The 19,316-nt window shown below is 38.4% G+C and overlaps 1 protein-coding gene across 19 annotated transcripts in view; it reads left to right on the top strand.

Annotated features, from left to right (window-relative positions):
- Positions 1 to 19,316, top strand: part of GRIP1 (glutamate receptor interacting protein 1) — a 328,821-nt gene that overhangs the window by 292,207 nt on the left and 17,298 nt on the right. For all 19 annotated transcript variants that reach the window (XM_072922895.1, XM_030259213.4, XM_041712099.2 and 16 more), the window contains 8 exons: positions 79 to 265; positions 1,626 to 1,771; positions 2,785 to 2,865; positions 10,376 to 10,445; positions 10,704 to 10,849; positions 15,530 to 15,674; positions 16,708 to 16,847; positions 17,015 to 17,203. In XM_072922895.1, the coding sequence (XP_072778996.1) occupies positions 79 to 265; positions 1,626 to 1,771; positions 2,785 to 2,865; positions 10,376 to 10,445; positions 10,704 to 10,849; positions 15,530 to 15,674; positions 16,708 to 16,847; positions 17,015 to 17,203 (1,104 nt within the window). The remainder of the gene's footprint in view (positions 1 to 78; positions 266 to 1,625; positions 1,772 to 2,784; positions 2,866 to 10,375; positions 10,446 to 10,703; positions 10,850 to 15,529; positions 15,675 to 16,707; positions 16,848 to 17,014; positions 17,204 to 19,316) is intronic.

The following is a 19,316-nucleotide window of genomic DNA, read 5'->3' as shown; positions in this document are numbered from 1 at the left end:
AAGATCAATTTTCTCAAAAAGCAATGGAACTATTGCTGTATATGAATGTCTTTCCTCCTGGTCTGCTCTGTTTTATAGTGTCTTTAGCCTCTAGCACTGTTGGTTTGGCTGGGCAGGTCGTCCACACAGAAACCACAGAAGTAGTGCTGACAGCTGACCCCATAGTGGGGTTTGGGATACAGCTCCAGGGCAGCGTGTTCGCTACCGAGACCTTGTCCTCTCCACCTCTCATTTCCTATATTGAGGCTGACAGTCCGGCAGAAAGGTGAGGCTCTTTAATCAACTGCTAAATACATTCGGTGAGCGTTCCTCAGGTACTTTGGGCTTGTTGCTTTCTTTCAGTTTGTGACAAATTGCAGGGCTTTGCTCAATGGAGTGGGGCAAGAAATACACTTTCTGTTCTGACAGTGGTGTTTCATGCACTTGATCAGGTGTAAGCACCAGTGTTCTGACCGTACAGCATCCTCCAGAAGGCGACTGGAAGCTATATTCATGCAAAACAAAACAACAACAAAAAAAATCAGAAAAATCAGTGAAGTCAAAATAGTGGTAATTGAACGTGCCAGGGGGAAAGCTATATCCCGCTCTCTTCAGCTGTGGTACAGAATCAAATTTTAGGGAATACCAGAATTTTTACTTACTAATTACTTCAATTACATTTTCATGCTTATATATGTATTTAATCATGTCATGAGAATGATAGCAGCTGCACAGACAAGCACAAGTTGCCATTTCACCTGCAGCCCAGGGTCAGAGGCACAGATGATGTCCATGGGTGGGGTAGAAGCATGAAGACCCCTCTTCCTGGGTCCCAGCACCTGGAGGGCACGACCCATCCTGGGAGTGCCAGATAGTGTAGTGGCACAAAGGGGCAGCAGCTTCTGTGCCTAGGTAGCTTGTTGAGCTGCTATGCCATAATTATCCTTCAAGGTCTGGTTGAAGGTGTTTGATCAGGTGGGTCATATCAGAAACTGCGTGACCAGCCAAGCCAGGGCAGTGATCATGTCCCTGTACTTGGCAGTGGTGAGGCCACACCTCGAGTGCTGTGTTCTGTTCTGGGCCCCTCTTTATGTGAAAGACATTGAGTTGCTTGCACATGGAGTGCAACCAGAGAAAGGCAATGGAGCTGGTGAAGGAGAACTGGCACACACCCCAACAGAGAACAGCTCTAACAGGGAGCAGCTGACGGAGCTGGGCGTGTTTAATCTGGAGGAAAGGAGGCTGGAGGGGAACCTTATAGCTCCCCACAACTATCTGAAAACAGGATGTAGCCAGATGGGGATTGGTCTCTTCTCTCAGATAACATGCAACAGGACAAGAGGAAATGGCCTCAAGTTGTGCCAGGGGAGGTTTAGATTGAAAATTAGGAAACATTTCTTCATTGAAAAAGGTTGTCAAGGACTGGAGCAGACTTCCCAGGGAAGTAGTTCAGACTCAGTTCCTTGTGGTATTTAAAAGACATGTAAATATGGCAATTCCACATGGAAAGGGTGGACTTGTCAGTGCTGGGTTAATGGTAGGACTCAGTGATCTTAAAGCATTTTCCCAACCTAAATGATTCTGTGATACTGCTGGTTCTGGTAACATGCACATCTGATGATTGTTTTGTATCATTTTGTACCAAGGTGTGGGGTGCTGCAGATAGGAGACAGAATAGTGTCAATAAATGGTATCCCAACAGAAGACAGCACATTTGATGAGGCCAATCAACTGCTCAGAGATTCCTCTATCACCAACAAGGTCACTTTGGAAATAGAATTTGATGTTGCAGGTATGAATGTCCTGTTATTCTGTCTTGCAAGAAAAATGAAGGAATAAATCCCAAGTACATTGCAAGTGTTAGGCATCTGAGGTAGAGGTTTTCTTCTCACATCTACACCATTCAGTTTTCAAGTGACTTATGTGTGGCTTCTTGTACAGCTTTCTCATTTCACACAGCCCTGCAGTCTACTTCCAAAAGCAAATAGAAATGACAGGTCCTGTAGTAAGATCTGGTGACTGTCTTTCCTGTGAGTTATTTCCAGAGGTTTTTCTGGCCTGAGATAGAAATGTTCTGCTAAACAGAGACAAATCCTCCACAGGCCAAATAATGAAATGTTTTGCAAGACAGAAAAGTATTAAAAAGGGTGGATAAACAAAAAAAACTCTTGAAGTGTTTCACTTACAGTATCTGTAAATAAAATAATAGAAAATTAATTAATAAAGGCCAGAAGAATCATTGTTAATTTTTCTGGTGAGTATTATTACTAATGACATTCCTTTATTCTGTAATGTGTTTAAGTATACAGAATATACCCATGAAATCACAAACTGTATATCAAGTGCACATTATGTGTGTGCACCACTGGATTTGTTTTCTTCCCACTAGATGTTTTAAACTCATGGCAGTTACCTTAGTGGACAGTTAAAAATAAGTGTTAGTGCTGCAGCAACAAAGGTCAGAAATTCTTGCGACTCAGTCTCCTGTCCTTTTAATTAAAAACTGTCTGCCAGCAGTAAAATTTTCCCGTGTGCTCTCAGAACTTGCATATGAGCTAAAAACCTGCAGTCTCAGCTGGCTGCTGGCCCATGCAATCTCCACAAATTCAGTTAAACCTTAAAAAAAATTGAGTTACCTTGAAATTTCCAGTAGAGTTATAAATCATACCTGCTTCATTTTAACACCCATGTTTCATCCCTGCCTTGTGACTATGATGTGATTTCATCAACTTACGTGTATAGTTCCATGCTCATGGAATTGCTGTGCCTTATAAATTATCTAACATTTTAAATATTTTTTTATAGAATCAGTTATACCAAGCAGTGGAACATTTCATGTGAAACTACCAAAGAAGCATAATGTGGAACTTGGCATCACCATAAGCTGTAAGTACAAGGGCTTATTTTTCAGACCACACCTATGGGATAATCTGCAGATAATAGACCTTGTAGCTACAGACTAACATTTCTTTTGGTATAAACTTATTTTTCCTTTTTCTACCTTCTTTTACTGCTTTTTTTCTTTTGAAATACTGTTCTGTAATATATTTATACTTCAAGTAGTTAACAAAGCCAGAAATTTGCCAAATTTAATGTTTGACTTACTCCTTCATGCAGAGGACATATTTAACTACTATTAAAGTTGTTCATTAAAAAAAAAAAAAAAAGATATCAGCAGAATTAGGTCCATGCAAAAGTATTTCCATAGCTGTGAAGTTTATAGCAGAGTCTGTCATGGTCCCTCACAGGCTCCTGAACAGAACCCCACTGAAGGGTCTCACAGACATGAGGATCCACATACACAGGGTTATTTTCTGCTTCAGAACCCAGGTACATCCTCAGTCTCTAGAACTTGTGGGCAGTCCTGAATGAGTGGGTCACAGCGAAATCCCCTTTCACTGGAGATTGTGGAGATTGCTGAAGAAGGTCGCAAGAGCCTGCATCAATCTGTTTCTCATAAAGTATTTGTTGCTGTGGTTTGAAATTAAGTGTTCCTATACTTATTTTGTGAGGAGACAGTAAAACAATGTGTTAGAACTGGATTTTGACCAGGTAAACTCAGGCATACTGAATTCAGCTCTTGATGGAAGGAAAAACAATCCATATCAAAGTTAATGGGCTTGACACTGCAGAATCTGGTGTCATCAGAATTAACATTCCTTTATGGTTGTGGCCTTTCTTAGGCTATTAGTCTTCCTTTGGAGTTGTTCATCTGTGCTGGGGGAAGATTGTGCTTTGTCTTGTATTCTTGAAGCTTTTACCGGCACAGTGGAGTATGCTTAATAAAACGTACAGCAGTGCTAAAGATTACATCTGAGGAGCAAGTGAGACACACTGCAGGCCTGTTTGCTTGTGTTGCACACTTGAATGACTAATTGTTAGACTCTGTAAGATGTGATGTGGTATTTGAAGCAAAATCATAGGTCTACATGTATCTGTGCAAATGAAAATATTGAGAAATGAGAAAACTTGGAGCGAAGCTGTTCTATTTAAATGTTTTTCTTAAGATTGATAAAGGTTTGTAAGTTTATTGAAAAAATATGATATTCCTAGTACTTTGATTTGTTTTGTCTTCTGGAATGCAGATATCTATGGTTTTTTGTCTGTAGGAATAAACTTTTAAGGGAAAACTAATGTTCTTGGAATTTAGTTTTTAGCACTCCTCTTCCAAACTTTGCATGCCTTACTGATCTGGAATTTAATTCCAAAAATTTGTGCTTTATATAATCAGAGTAACATGTGGTTGGTCTTAGCTCTGCTCTTGTGAATATACTGTGGTGTCTTTAATATTGAAATTAAATTATCTCTTATATATAATAATCTCATTAACAGTATTTAATGCATATAAAATTTATCTAGGATTAATTGTTTACATGGTCTTAAAGGGTTTATACTAATAACTGGTGGATGTCTTGAATTGCTGCATGTCAAGCTTGCTTTTCAGTGTTTTGCTCTGTTTTACCTAATTAACTCCTAGATAAGACAGTATGATTTGAAGAATATAAGTGTTTTATATTCATTTTGTCAAATTTCTGTCAGAACACTTTAGCACATTAGCATGCCATTTATTAATGATGTTTTCAGAAAGCTGTATGATTTATTTTAAGAAACAAATACTAAGGGAAACTTGGCAGAGTTGGTATGTCTTAAGCAGAGGGGATGGAAGTAATCAGATTCATTCATTTGTGGGCTTGATCTCTTAAAAGTGCTAGAGACCTCTTTCATCCTCTTCCTTCTTAAGTTAGTGGAGTTAATGGTAAATGAGAAAGTGCTATTAAAACATTACAATCACCTTTCTTACTTTCCATATCCCCCATTTAGTTTGGGATTTGTATGAGAAAGTCAGGAAATTACCTAATCTGACAGACAAGACAGACATTTTTTTGTCAGATGGGAAGTGCAACTTCACTTTGGGCTGGCATGTGAGCATTTGTCTATTTTTAAGTCCAAGAGTTCTTCTAGATCAGCTGTTAGGAGTCAGAGGTCTTAGAAGAGGAATTTATTTCTCTTTCTTGGAATTGTTTTCCATGGTAATGAACACCAAGAGTCCTTGCGTGGAGTTACAGCCAAGTGCTTTATTGAAGCCATGTCTGAGGTGACACACAACACTGAAGACAATTAAGCTAATTCATGGTCTTTGAAAAACAAGACTTGTAATATGAGAAGAGACTTTCCTTAGTTTCAGATTTATTAATGCAAGAGAAAAATAACAGAAAACATTAAAATTCGCCTTAGACAGCATAACTACTTAAAAGCAGGACAGAAGAAAGAAAGTTTCATGAGCATAATTGTTAATGTTAATCCAGGGCTCTGACTTTTGGATAGTTCATGTCTGTTATCTCCCAGTATAGTGGTCTTGCCCACTGTTGCCTTCATAGACACATTGCAGTCCTATTCATGTGCAATTTCTTCATTTCTCCCTTACCTCTGCAATATCTGTCTAATTTTACCAATGACAGATACTTACACTTAATAAAGACCTTATTTGATATTCTCATATTTTGCAAATACATGTACTATATATTTAATGCTTCACATATCACTACTTTCACACCCAGTTACATGATTAGAGCAAATAGAAGGTCTCAGCTCTTAAAATTATATCATCCAAATAAAAGACAGGAGTGTTCCTGTGCATGGGATTATGCTTTTATGACAGAATCATTCCCTAGAAGAAGGAACATTTACAAGTAATGCTAGTAGTACTCAAAGCTGTTTCAATTTATTTGCCATTGACATTGATTTAAACCGTGTAATGAATATAGATTTTTTTTTTTTTTTTTAAGACAAAAACCTTTTTTAAAGGTTTTTGAGGCAACTGGCTACTTTATCATAGACTAATTATTTTTTGTCAAGAACATTGAATGATATCCAGTAAAATTTCTTACTAGTGGATTCTGGTAATTGTAGTTAACAGCTTTTTTTTCCTTTCCTTTTGTTTATTTCTGTCTTGTGTAAGATTCTGATATCCTTACTGGTAATGAGCTGCAGCACCTTGCTTCATAAATAATCTCTCTGAAGCTAATGGGACTACTCAAGGAATAAGAAGCTGTAAAGGTGGTAAGAATATCAGAATCTCACCCAAACTGTCATCAGTTTCTCTGAGTCACTCACTCTGAGGCTATACTGTAGTCTGCTTTATTGTTTTTGTATTTCATCAGAAGCGAGCTTTGTAAATATCTACAAATACATTGACTATGAGAATTTATTTTCTAAAGCATGCTTCTGTATATTTTGGGATTTCACCTGGCAAGCTCTACTCTAATTTTGAAACATTGCAAGTGATTTTTTTCAAGACAGAAAAATATCAACAGATTTCTCAGCTGTTCCACAGGAACCAATACTTAAGGAACAAAAGAGCTGCATCAGTGTAATTTTAAAAAGCTCCTTCATCTATTTTTTAATCATGCTATTCTTAAAAATGTCTAGTAGCTGTAAACCAGCATTGTGGATAAATGGACTGACTTTGTATAAAAAGTATTTTTCCATCACATGAGCATTTTCCTTTGTTTGTTCAGTTTGTTCAGAGCTTGATCAAACTCCCAAGTTTGAAGCCAGGCTGAAAGTAGTGAGTTTTGTCTGGGTGGTGAGTGAGATGTCCACCCCAAAATCTGTTGAAGTCACTTAGTGGGGGGGGTTTTGCTTGAGTTAGCAGTGAAAAAATAAAGGAGCATTGTTTGAGGGTTTTTAAAAACATAATGGAACAGCTGATACACAGAACTGTCAGCACTTCATTGAACTTGCTTTCAAGTGGCTGGGTAAGTGTAGTAGAATAGGGTAGAGATGTGGGATGGAGAATTTAAAGAGAGACGACCAACAACTTGCTTAACAGGAGACATTTAGCTGCAACACTAAATTTAGTACCTGTACAAATTTATGCACTCTTCATTCCACTTGTAGCTATTCATGCAGACTCTGAGGTCTCTACAAAAGCTGAACATTAGGTAGACTACTAGCTGGAACAGGGAGGAGAAAAGATGACATCTTCATTGGACAAGCAAAAGGGGACAAGGAGAGGAAACAAGTGTAAAGCTGTAACAGAGAGCAGAAAATGAGGGGAGAGACTGAGCTGAGATCAGGATTAGGGGCAGCTGGGACTTGAACAAGAAGGCTGGACATGGGTGAGTGGTAAGGTGCTTCATTTTTAACATCCTCTTAAAATCAGAAATAATTCTGGAGACTGGAAGCTGTGCAGTGTCACTTCAAGCTTGCATTAAATAGATGTGGATATGTTACATGGTCAAATACTGCTTTCCCTCTGGATCTCTGGTTTCTCTGTTCTCTGGGGAGAGATGAAACAGCAGTGTGTATCAAAGGGGATGGAGGCTGCATAATGAATGAGATGGAGGATTGCAGAAAGACAAAGGAGGCAATCTCATGGTCAAGGTAGTTTAATGCTGCCCTGGAGAAATTAGGGTGGCTTTTCTTTTCTCTGCAAAATACTTGTGCTGAGACATGTCATTCTGGGAGTGGGGGTGGAGATTTTCCACAGGCTGCTTGAATTTATGCAGAAATATTGAGATCATGGGGTTGCACTCACAGAAATGCTACTCTTCTGCAGCTGTTGCTAAAAATGCCAGTAGTTATATTTCAGACATAAAGCTGTTATATTCTGCGAACTATTGTGAGATATAAAGGCATGGATATCTCAAATTGCTTACTGAAAACTGTCATACCTTGACCAAAATTTTCCTGTATTTCCTTTGCTTATCTGTAAAATCAGGGTACTAGTACTCAATCTTCTTGCTGGAGACAGCATCTGTTCATCAGTGTTTGGGAGGCAATCTTAGCCTATGGTAATGTGCAGAAAGGTACAAAAGTTTGGGAGGAAATTCATTATTTTATCTCTGCAAAACAACTTGAATAATTTGTAGGAAGTATGCCATGAGTATTGAACAATAATAAAACGAAGTGTGGTGTATCTGCTTCTCATTATGGGGGATTCATTACACTGTGTAATTCATTACACAGCTCCATCAAGTAGAAAACCGGGGGACCCTCTGGTTATTTCTGATATCAAGAAATGAAGCTGTGTTTGGTGCCTACAAAAAGTCTTTCATTCTGCAGACCAAGTAATAGCCCAGGAGAACTCTTAAAATGCTACTGGTTCACACTTCCTTAGTTTGAAATGGTGATAACTTTGTGTGCAGCATCATAATCTTTGCATTCGCATGTACTTTGTGGCTCTGCTCTTTGAGCTGTGCTCTTTCCCTCATATTGGTTCCTCCTCTCTTCTTTTTACAACAATAATTAACTGTTTTCTTAGGTTCTGGTAATTTTGTAAGACATTTTCATAAAAAGTATTTCAAGACTCGAATCCTAGTCTGCAGTGGGTAACATATAACCTCAAGAGTAAGGCAACCCATAGAGTAAAAACATAGAATTAAAAAATCACCAAAGTGATACTCTAAAATTTTAACAAGATACTAATTGGTAAAACAAATCCAAAGGATTCAAGTAAATTATGGAATTGTAATATATTTGACCCATGACATGAAAGTATAAGAAACAAGCTATGAAAATTACATATCTTGCAAAAGGTTAATTGCTATTCTCTAAATTGCAACATAATCATTTCCTGAAAACGTGCTGTTTTAGACAAATTTCTAAAAATTCTTCAGAGTCCTTGTATGTCTGTCTTCTGGACTTTCACATTGCATTTGAAATATGTCTGTTTAGCAGTTGTTGAACAGTTCCTTTGGACATTCAAAGGCTGTCTCACCCAGGGCAGCTAAGGTTAACCAGACCTTAGCATATTGTGTTGGAAATGTCATTATTAATTTACTATGTGGTTGCTATACGTGAAGATCTGTCATTCTGCATCAAAGAGAAGATGCATGAGCTGCTAAAGTAACTGACATCAGGGTTTTGTAGGTGATCCTCCAATATGGGCAGCTTTTTGGGTGATTGTCAGTTCAGGTATGGGAGCCTGATGGAAACTACCTTCTGTGAAAGAATGCAGAGGGCTCAGTTCACAGAGCAGGAATGGTGTGGGCAGTTGAACACTAAATGTGTAAAATGAATTAATGCTTTCAGGAGAGCTGAGAGCATTATACCACATGGCAATCTTTTATACTTCTTGTCAATAGTCCCAAAAGTCTGTCTCTGTTCACCACAGAGCAGCTGTAGGTGATACTCTTCCCAAAGGTAGACAGCATGTGCCGCACTGATGTCTAACAATTTGTCTTCACCACCCTCAAATTCTAAGCTGACTGCTTGCCATATCAGATCTTCAGTGCAGCCTTTTGTCAGCAAGCGGATGAGCCCTCCAAAATACTGCATTCAGTGAAGCCACTTCAAGAAACAGTCCTCTGGAAGTAGATACTGATCACTGTTGTCTTCCTCTGGTGTATTTAACTGCTTTCTAGGCAACTAAAGGTCAAGCAAAATTGCAGAGCAAATTTTCTAGCCAATAGAAACTTGTCAAATACTTTTGCACAAGTTAGTAAAGAATTGCAATGCCTGGCGTTGAAGAGCAAAGCATATTTTTAACCATGATGGACAGATAGAAAAATTGACCATTAATGTCAGATTCTGCCATAAAGAGATTAAGTGTGCATGGATGGGAGTCATGGGAGTTTTACTAAACTGACTGGAATTGCAGGGCTTCTAGTAGGTATCCCCAAAGCTGGGAAAAGTCCACAATTCTTCAGTTCCAGCAGCAGTACAGGGGGGCAGGGTTACTCATCGAAAGAGGCACAGGTTGCTTCAGAGGAAGCAGTGAGTTACAGTGAAGCAAACATTGGTGTGATGTAAGCTACACCTGTGCAAACATGGTAATAGTGTATTAGCCCAATGGGATGTGTGGCCACTGTCCACAGCATCTCCTTTACTGGGAAGTGGATTCCTCCTTCTCGCCCAGGATGCATTGCCTTCATACTTCTGCCTTAAGCACTGGATGGGACAGAAGTGGATGAAAAGAATGTGGACTAGCCCACTCTAGATATTTTGTCAGAGCAGCTCTGTTGGTCAGGGATATAGTATTACAGGATTTATTCTGGCAAAAGATCATCATTAGTGGTTGCACTGAAAGATTGTAATGACAGAAGGTCTTCCTTATGTGTTGCAGCTATGCAGAATTTTATGACAGATGACTGGAGCTGTACTGTAATGTCTTCACATGCTCAGTCCTGGTCTAACCCAGAACTCGGACGTACCAGGATACATTCACTTGTGCCAGTTGCTCCAATTCTGAATTTTCTACTGTTTGAGGGGTATTCAGTCTTGCCAATATGCTGCTGCTGTTTGTTTTTACCTGAAGTTCAGATAATTTAGGGGTAGGAGGGGAATATAATGCAAGTAAAGAATGCGTATAAAGTATTGGTTTGTGGACAAAATTAGTCCATCTGCATATCTAGAAACAAAACCAAATGTTTGTATATATTCTTTATTACAGCTCCATCAAGTAGAAAACCAGGGGACCCTCTGGTTATTTCTGATATCAAGAAAGGAAGTGTTGCTCACAGGTAAGACATTAGAGGTCCCAATATGTGTGTAACCAGCCAAATTCAAGTTAAACAGAGAGCTTGTAAGAGACTGTGAAGAGATTGTGCACTTTTATTTTTTTAATAAAAACTTTTGTGAAAAGTTAGAAAAATAGAAGGCATATTAAGAAATAATTGTCCTAAAATCCATCTTGTTTCTATAATAATGTTTAGACCTTTCCAGATGCCTTTCTTTTAATGTTACGTGAGTTTCATGTAAGCTTGTTTGCTTGTTTGCAGAACTGGGACACTCGAACTGGGTGATAAGTTGCTGGCAATAGATAATATTCGACTTGACAACTGCTCAATGGAAGATGCTGTCCAGATCCTTCAGCACTGTGAAGATCTTGTAAAGTTGAAGATCCGCAAAGACGAAGATAATTCCGGTATTAGCAATGACTATTGCAGATTCATGTGTATTTTCAGGATTTCTAGAGCATAGGGGATTTCTTTTAAATTTAAGTGAAATGTTTTTTCTGAACATGTCTGGTTTATGCTAATGAAAATCAGAAAATGTCACCTAAAAAGAATTTTAACGGTATATAAAGTGCTGATTTTTTTCATTGGCTATATTGCTTGCAGGAGCTGCACTGCAAAATTTAAGTTCACTGAAAAGACAATTGGCCCTCAGGTGCAGCCATATAAAGTTGATCTGTTTCTTACCAGAGTATTGGGATTTTCTGTGCTTTTAAAATTGGAATAATGGTTAGCAAAATGTGGATCCCTAGGCTTTCATTCTCCAGCAAAGTGGTGCGGTGTGTGCTTTGTCCATAAACTTAAAAATTTGACTTTGGTACGACTGTGCACATGCTTAAAGGTGAGTAGTACTTTACACACTGTGCTGGATATCTGATGGAAGAACCATGTCTGATCAGCCCAGTGGGATAATGGACCTGCCATAATTTTCTACACCTCTACCTATTAATAGTCTTGTGTCTTCCCCATTGTGGATTCCATAAGAGCAGAATTTCTACCTAGAGACAATAGGTGAGTTGTTATGCATTGTAGTGCAAAGAAAGTAAGACAGTTATAACTACTGTTATTACTGGTGTTTATATTACAGTGTTACACAAAAGCACAAACTGGAGATTCACTTCTCTTCAGCTCTTTACAATCTCATAGCAAAAAGGCACAACCTGCCACACTTGATTATTTAAATTAAGTGCAGCTGTTGAAGTGGTGTTTAGATTTGCGCTAGAAGATTATGTTCCTTTTTCTTTCCTGTCCTAATTGATATTAAAAGCAAACAAAGTATCTTCTCAGTATTATAGTGCAAAGCAAAGGCAGCTGCATTTAGTACCTTGTGCAAATTGTCGCTGTAGTTGAAATGGGGATTTCAGTCTCCACTCATGGAAAATAAGATCATTGCACTCTTGGGTATTGCACACCATGGGATCTGATACAGATTTTAGTCTCAGGGGGATTCTTATACCACAGTTTTCTTTTACACACTCACACTGCTTGATATATATCTATATCAAGATTCTTACACAACTACCATGTTTTATCCAGACATTACTGGTGTAACTGAACAGATTAAAATGTAACTGGACAGCTATCCAGAAAGCTACTGAAAAAAAATTCTTTTTGTACAATTTGTACAAATTGTTCTTGTAAGAGCTGACTAAATGTCAAAGCATAAATTAAAGTATTTATAGCAGATTTCAGGTACTTTGAAATTTAAAATGAGTGTGTCCTCAAATGTTAAAGAAAAAATATTTAGTGGCATAATAGTAGCAAAGGTGTAATAAAAAGTATATCTCAGTTAAAATAATTCTTTGTGTATTTGCCATTAATTTACTTATGAAAGTTTCTTTTTTTTCTCACAAAGGAAGAAATGTGCTGGTCAAACTCAACAGAGGAAAGTAATAAATTCCCCGGGGAAATAAAAGCCTGATGCTGATTAATATGTAGGCATGGAGCACTCAAAATGTTTTGTAAAACACGGAATAAGATTAAGATTTAAGCTTATTTTTATTTTTCACTGCATGCTTTTTTGAGGAAGGTGAGGCAGGGTGTGGGGGTCTCAGATCTGTGTTCCTCTGAGCCACTGTGCAGCTGAGGCCACAGCAGGATGATGCACATCGGGTGCTCCCCAGATCCTGCTGCTCTTTGCCCTTGTCACTGTATTGGTCAGGTGTTATTCGGATGAGAAAGAGGCCAGTGGGCAGAGCAGAGGCATTGCAGCACAGAGGACCTACTTTCATTAAATGTGGTTTCCAAGAACTACCCACAATTGCATCACAAGAAAAGAAAGATGGAAAATTTCAAAAACATTAAGACACATAACCATGAGGTACTAACCTCACTTATATCTTCTCCCCAGATGGAGGTGTATTTCCAGCAATTTTTCTCTTTCCTTTTCTTCTTGCCAGCTTCCCAAACTGAGGACAATCTTAAATCCTGATTATCCTAATGGCTAGCTCCCTTTCTTGAATATCATCATTCTTTGCTTTCACATGGCAGAACTGGCCTTCCTGGTGAATTCAGGCCACATGTGTGCCCTGTTCTTGGTCAGCTCCAACATTCTGCTCAGCATAACATTCTGCCAATAATTTTCTGACCTACAGCTAACCAGAAAACAGACATAATGGACCAGTCTTCTTTCCAGTCATTCACTGAGATTTAGACTTCCAGCTCTCATGTGGAAGGGCTGCTGATTGTTAGTAACTTTTTATTCACTTTGTGTTTATAGCAGAGAAATGTTAGTGTTGTGTCACCCCTTAGCAATTGCTGGCTATTAATTTTCAGTTAGCTAGGCATGTTACTTTCCACCTTTCAGCTGAAGTCGTGTACCATGTCCATGCCGCAGCTGCATGAACAGTACCAGCATTAGATCCCAGGGGATTTGTGGCTGCTCCATAAATGCTTTAAGCAAGCAAAGCTTCCATGGTTTTGCTGTGCAGTGGCAGCTTGCATGCTAGCCCACTAGCTGTGTGCCAGACAGGGGCTTCCAGTGGCATCTTGGGAGCTGGGTGTTTCTGGAAAGAGCACGTCAAATAAAGTGCAGTTGATGTGGACAGTGCCAAAACACTGATGGCAATGCCCCACGTAGGCACTAAAACCCCTTTTTATTCTTTGCTAAATGAGCACCACGAATTCTTCTCTCCTTTGATTCTTGGTATGTAGCATTTTCTGTACATGGATAGCAAGGAGGAAATAGAAGAGAGTGGAAAGGGAAGGTGAGGGGCTGAAGACCTAAATTATCTGCAAATTGGGAAGAAACAAAGTAGCTCCAAAGATATTAGTGTTCCTCCAGTTCTGCCCTAAAGTACCATGTTCAGTATTAGAAGGAGGCAACTCTGAGCCTTTGCTAGTGATGTTGGTTTGGGATTTTTCCCCCTTTTTAAGGTTTTCTATCTACAGGAACAGAAATTGTAACATTTGAGTTTTGTAAGTTGTTTTGGTTAGTTTTAGTAACATTTATGGAATGTGTGTCCTAGACTACATTTTCCACATTCACTGAACTGCTCAAAATGTCATTACCCACAGATCTAAGAAAATTTGCCCACCAGACCAGTCGTCGTGGCTGAATTCCAGTATCAGAACACGAGCTAGAAAGCATTTTTTATTTTGATATGAGGAGAATTCTGGCATTTTAAATATTAAAATATTACTTTAATACTCAAAGATGCTGCAGTTGATTGCTCTCTTGTTGTGGTTGGGGTATTTTTAATAAATTGTAAAGAACATTGTATAAATAAAACCACATTTCTTGTTGGTGCAATACCTATTGAATGTTGTTTAAGGAAATACATTGGATTTAAGTTTACTCAAGTGATGGGTTCTTTTCCAGTTCTGATAGTTGTTTGGTGAGATAAAACTTCCAAATTATGCAAATTACATCATGCAATATCATGAAATAATATCTAATGGACTTACTATTCAGTTTAGTTGATAATTCAGTATACAGAAGTTATTTTTGATTCTGTTACAAAAAGCTCAAAACATGTCCATCAAAAACATGGACTATTTTATGAATACAGCTGCTCATCTTATAATGACTTTTGACTTTTCCCAGAATTCTTTTAAGAAGGTTTGGGTTCAAAACTTTCAAATTACCTTTAATTTTAAATACCTTCCATTCAGTTCAAGAAATATATGAGTATCAGTATTTACACCATAGTAGTAACTTGCCTTTTCTTTAATAATGTGACACTGTGCCAAATAAGGACAACAGCCTCCTGGTCTGCAAGAGGCAGAGCTTGGCCAGAAGGTCAAAGGAGGTAATCCTTCTCCCCTGCTCAGCACTGGAGAGAGATTTCTGGAATGCTGGACCAGTCCATGGGCTCCCCATACAAGACAGACATGGACATACAGTGGATGAGGTCCAGAAAAGGGTCACAAAGGTAGTGAAGAGGCTAGAGCATCTCTCCTCTGAGAAAAGGCTGGGGGAGATAGGACCGCTCAGCCTGGAGAAGAGACAGCTCAAAGGGGGAATCTTATTAGGGTGTAATGCAGACAGAGCCAGGCCCTCCTCAGTGGTGTCCGGTGTCAGGACCAGAGGGAATGAACACAAACTGAAACACATGAGGTTCTGTTAGAGTGTCAGGAAACACTTCTTTACTTTGACAGTGACCAAACACTGGCACAGGTTGTACAGAGGGGTTGTGGAGTTTCTGCCCATGGGAATATTCAAGAGCCAGCTGAACACAACCCAGGGAAACCAGCTGTAGTTGGCCCTGCTTGTCCAGGGAGGTTGGACAAGGTGGCATCCAGAGATCCTTTTCAACTTCAATCAGTCTGTGATTCTGTAACAAAATAGCCTTAAGTTTTAGTTTAACAGGCAAGGAGATCTAAAGATTTTAAAGAGAGTAAAATTTAGTCTTAAGAGAATAAGGGGAGCTTTTCTGTCAAACTTGTGTCTAGGTTTTGGCAATAAAAAATTACATAATAGGTAATTTATTTTTTTAGAAAATAATCTGGTGGAATATGATTAAGAATTGTATCTGAAATGTGATACTTCGATAATATTGTTTGATTACCAGTCACTAGACTGAATATGCTATTTTTTTAATTCTTTCTTTCATAAAAAACCAATTGCATCCCCTTGGCATTTATTGCAGATGAACAGGAGAGCTCTGGAGCAATTATTTACACTGTTGAGCTCAAGCGCTATGGTGGACCTCTTGGAATTACAATCTCTGGTACTGAAGAGCCCTTTGATCCCATAATCATTTCCAGCCTTACGAAAGGAGGATTAGCTGAAAGGTAAGTTGGAAAGAAAATTATTTTTAATGTTCTCTCTGTCAAGATAGAGATTCGGTTTTTTTTACCTAAAAACCCTAATTTTCTTTGGTTAGCGATTGATTTTTTTATAATTCTCCAACTCTGAGTTCATAATCTTTTTGCTGCTGTTTATTGATCATTGCCAAGCTCCAGGAGCATGAGCAGGATCTACATACTATACAAGGCAGAGGATTGTGGTCCTTATTATAGATCACCAAGGAAAACCTAATCAAGCAAACTGCTCAGTCACAGAAACATTTTAGCAGTCTTTTAAAACCAATAGTGTTGTATAGTAAAATAAGTAAAGAAAGTAAATAAGTAAAATTATCTGAACTCATTGTACACTTCTCTGCCACTGCATCTGTATGTGTACTTACATACACCATAGGAAGCCTTATCACAGGAGCAGAACTGTTCCTCATGGTAAGTGATAGAAAACAATGAAAATTACAAGGATTTTTGTCACCTGTTATTTCTCAGATTGGTCAAGTCATTGTAATTTGGTGGTTTCACCTTTGGTGGTGGTTTCAGAGAGAAAGTACAGCACACAAAACATGATACTGTGCACAGCCAGAACCATTTATACAAAAATAATTTATTTGCTTTTCTTGATTGACCCGTCCTGAAGGCCAGGTTTGTGAAATAGCTGGTTGCTTGCTTACACTGCTTTTTTTTATGTTGTGAGATGTTCTCGAAACTTGACTAATTTTAGGACTTACCAAGTTGTCTGAGATTGTGCAGGTGGGCTGCGGTAAATGTCATCCACAGGTGATTAACTCAGCTGTCACAGTAACACAGAAATCTACATCATGCCTCAGCTCTGCTATTGTCATACAACAAAGGTGACTTGCTTTAAGTGTTTCTTACAAAAGAATTACTCTGTGACACAGCAATAAAAGCAAAAAAAAAAAGAACAAAGAAAAGGAGATGAGACTTTAATGCTCCAAAATGCAAAGAAATTGCCTTTTTTGCCTTCTACCTCTCTTCTCAATGTTTTACTTCTCTCTTATTTTAGGACTGGGGCAATTCACATAGGAGACAGAATCCTGGCAATAAATAGTAGCAGTCTGAAAGGAAAACCTTTGAGTGAAGCCATTCATTTGTTACAGATGGCAGGAGAAACTGTCACCTTAAAAATCAAGAAGCAAACAGATGGTGAGTGTGTCCAAGGGTACCATCCATGGTCCTTAATGCATGTGTTACTGCAGATTAACAAGCATTTAGCCCATCCATGGAAAAGCTTGGTGTCAGAAGTAAAAACCAGATTCTCAGAACTGCAGTAAAGCAAGGATCAACTCCTTTTTTTATATAATCCTATTCAGCTACCAGTCCCAAGAAATTTTCTGTGCCTGTGGGTCACGTGAGTGAGCTGAGCGATGCGGAGGATGAAAGCTCTGCTGCACAGAAATCTGCCAAGCTCTCGGACGTCTATTCCACTACAGTCCCAAGTGTTGACAGCGCAGTAGAGTCATGGGATGGCTCTGGTATTGATACCAGCTTTGGAAATCAAGGTACTGTCAAAAATACAATCAAAATTGAAAGCAGGAATTACCGCCTTCATGGTTGACCTTCCTTTGCCCTAAATAGAACTTTTTATCTGTACTTTTTAAGCCTGTATTTTATAATGTGCTGCTGTCTCATTATGACCACACACCTCTGCATGCAGCCTGATTTCTTGCACTTGGCTGGCCTCAGATTCATGCTTTCATGAGGATGTGATGCCTTACAAAGCATTTATCAATACATTAACAGGCTTTTGTTAGCTTTATTGACATGTGAATAGTTTGGTCCATAGTTCATCCACAACTAAATGAGTTTATCCTTCAAGTACAGATCAATGCAAGATACAGAACACTCTGGAGATGTTAATGAGTTTGATGCCCATATGCATTAATTTTTAAATGACAACAGATTTATTATAAATGGCTCAAGGGCAACATTAGTCATTGCCTATGATTTGTAAATCTTTTGCTTCTTCCTCATCCCTGGAGTACTAACACCTAACTCTCTCAGCTGTCAAAAACAATCATTCCATTTAAAGACATGATTATCCATAATGATAATTTTTTCACCTCTCTCTGACTATTGTTTTATGTAGGATTTTCAAATAATTTCAATTTATAACATATGTTTATTTAGGCAGTGAAGGATCTTACCGGATATTGCATCTTGTAATATTCTAGATAACAAGAAAAATAACTTACACCCAACTTCTGTGTTTTATTTAACTCTTTTAAAAATGCTTATTTCCACAGTAAAGCATGTATTCCCATTACCTGGCAGGTATTTGAACAGATATATCCTTACCTCAAATAACTTTCTCGCTAGAGTTGGTATTTGGATGGATTTTACCCCTTTCCTTAACTGTGTTGGTCAGTTTATCAAAATAAGTTATATTAGATTTTCTTCTGATATTTTTAAGTTCTAAGGAGAAGTATTGCTGAAAAAGTGCCAGAATGGTAATTCTTATTTTCTGGATGAATGGAATATATTTGGAGCAAATTGTTCAGCTGTGGAAAGGATTGAGGCCCAGAATGCTTTCCAAAGTCCTGATGATTTGGATTCTGTGCCAAAGCTGAGCCAGTATCTCAAGGCAGATTTTTTTTTAACTCCCTTGAAGAAATCAGCCCAGACTTGGCTGGATACATGGCACTTCTGCTAAACAGCCTGAGTACAAACAGATTTGTGCCTTTATCCCTTGGTGTCGTGGTGGCCCCCATTTCTATTAAAGTTCATTCTCTCTTGACCCATCAAGCTGAGTTTGGCTTTGCTCCAAACCCTTCTTGGCAATAGACACAGACTAAGCAAGTTGAGGAGTTTGGGGGCATGTTTCTGGAGAACCAGATTATGCTTTATCTTATTAATTACCAATTTAATGCTGGTGAGCAGTATTTTCTCTCCTTGAATTAATACCCCATTTTGTACCTTTGTTTTATGTGTCTGTTTTACTAATCCAGAGCCTTCACCACACAGAAGTCACATTTCCCAACCAGTACCTTTCCTAGATTCTGGGACTATGTTAATATCTGCCAGGTTCCTGGAAAATGCTCACAGTAGGTACACAGCATTTGAGGGAGACAGGTCTAGACTGATTTATGGAAGCAAATAACCCTCCTTAGAGGGGTGGCAGCAGTGGTAATAGTCATCAACAAAATAGCACATCAAAAAACACCAACTATAGAGCTAAAAATGTAATATATCAAGGTGCAGTATATTACATATATATGTGGCTTTTATATATATATGTGTGTGTGTGTATATACATACATAACTGCACACATACATATATATATATAGATAGATAGATAGATAATGTGTATCTATTATGTATATCAGTTCTACCATAATGGATTTTGCTTACTAGATCAGCATCAGCTTGTGACACATTGATCCGTGTGTTCTTCTTGATACATCACTTGGAAACTGCTTCCTGCTTGGAATTACAACTGGTTTCAGTTAAAGAAGTACTGTTGAAGTAATACCTGCTTTGCTGTATGATAAAAACACCCAGATATATACTCTGCAGGTCTAAAAGCCATCTGATGCCACTTACATAGCATCGAGACACTTAGAAATGGATGATAGAGATGGTGTACACTGGTCCTGGGAATGTGTGCCCATTGT

This window comes from Taeniopygia guttata, chromosome 1A (genome assembly GCF_048771995.1).
Source record: "Taeniopygia guttata chromosome 1A, bTaeGut7.mat, whole genome shotgun sequence".
Lineage (NCBI taxonomy): Eukaryota > Metazoa > Chordata > Aves > Passeriformes > Estrildidae > Taeniopygia > Taeniopygia guttata.
This window is presented reverse-complemented; position numbering and strand designations above follow the sequence as displayed.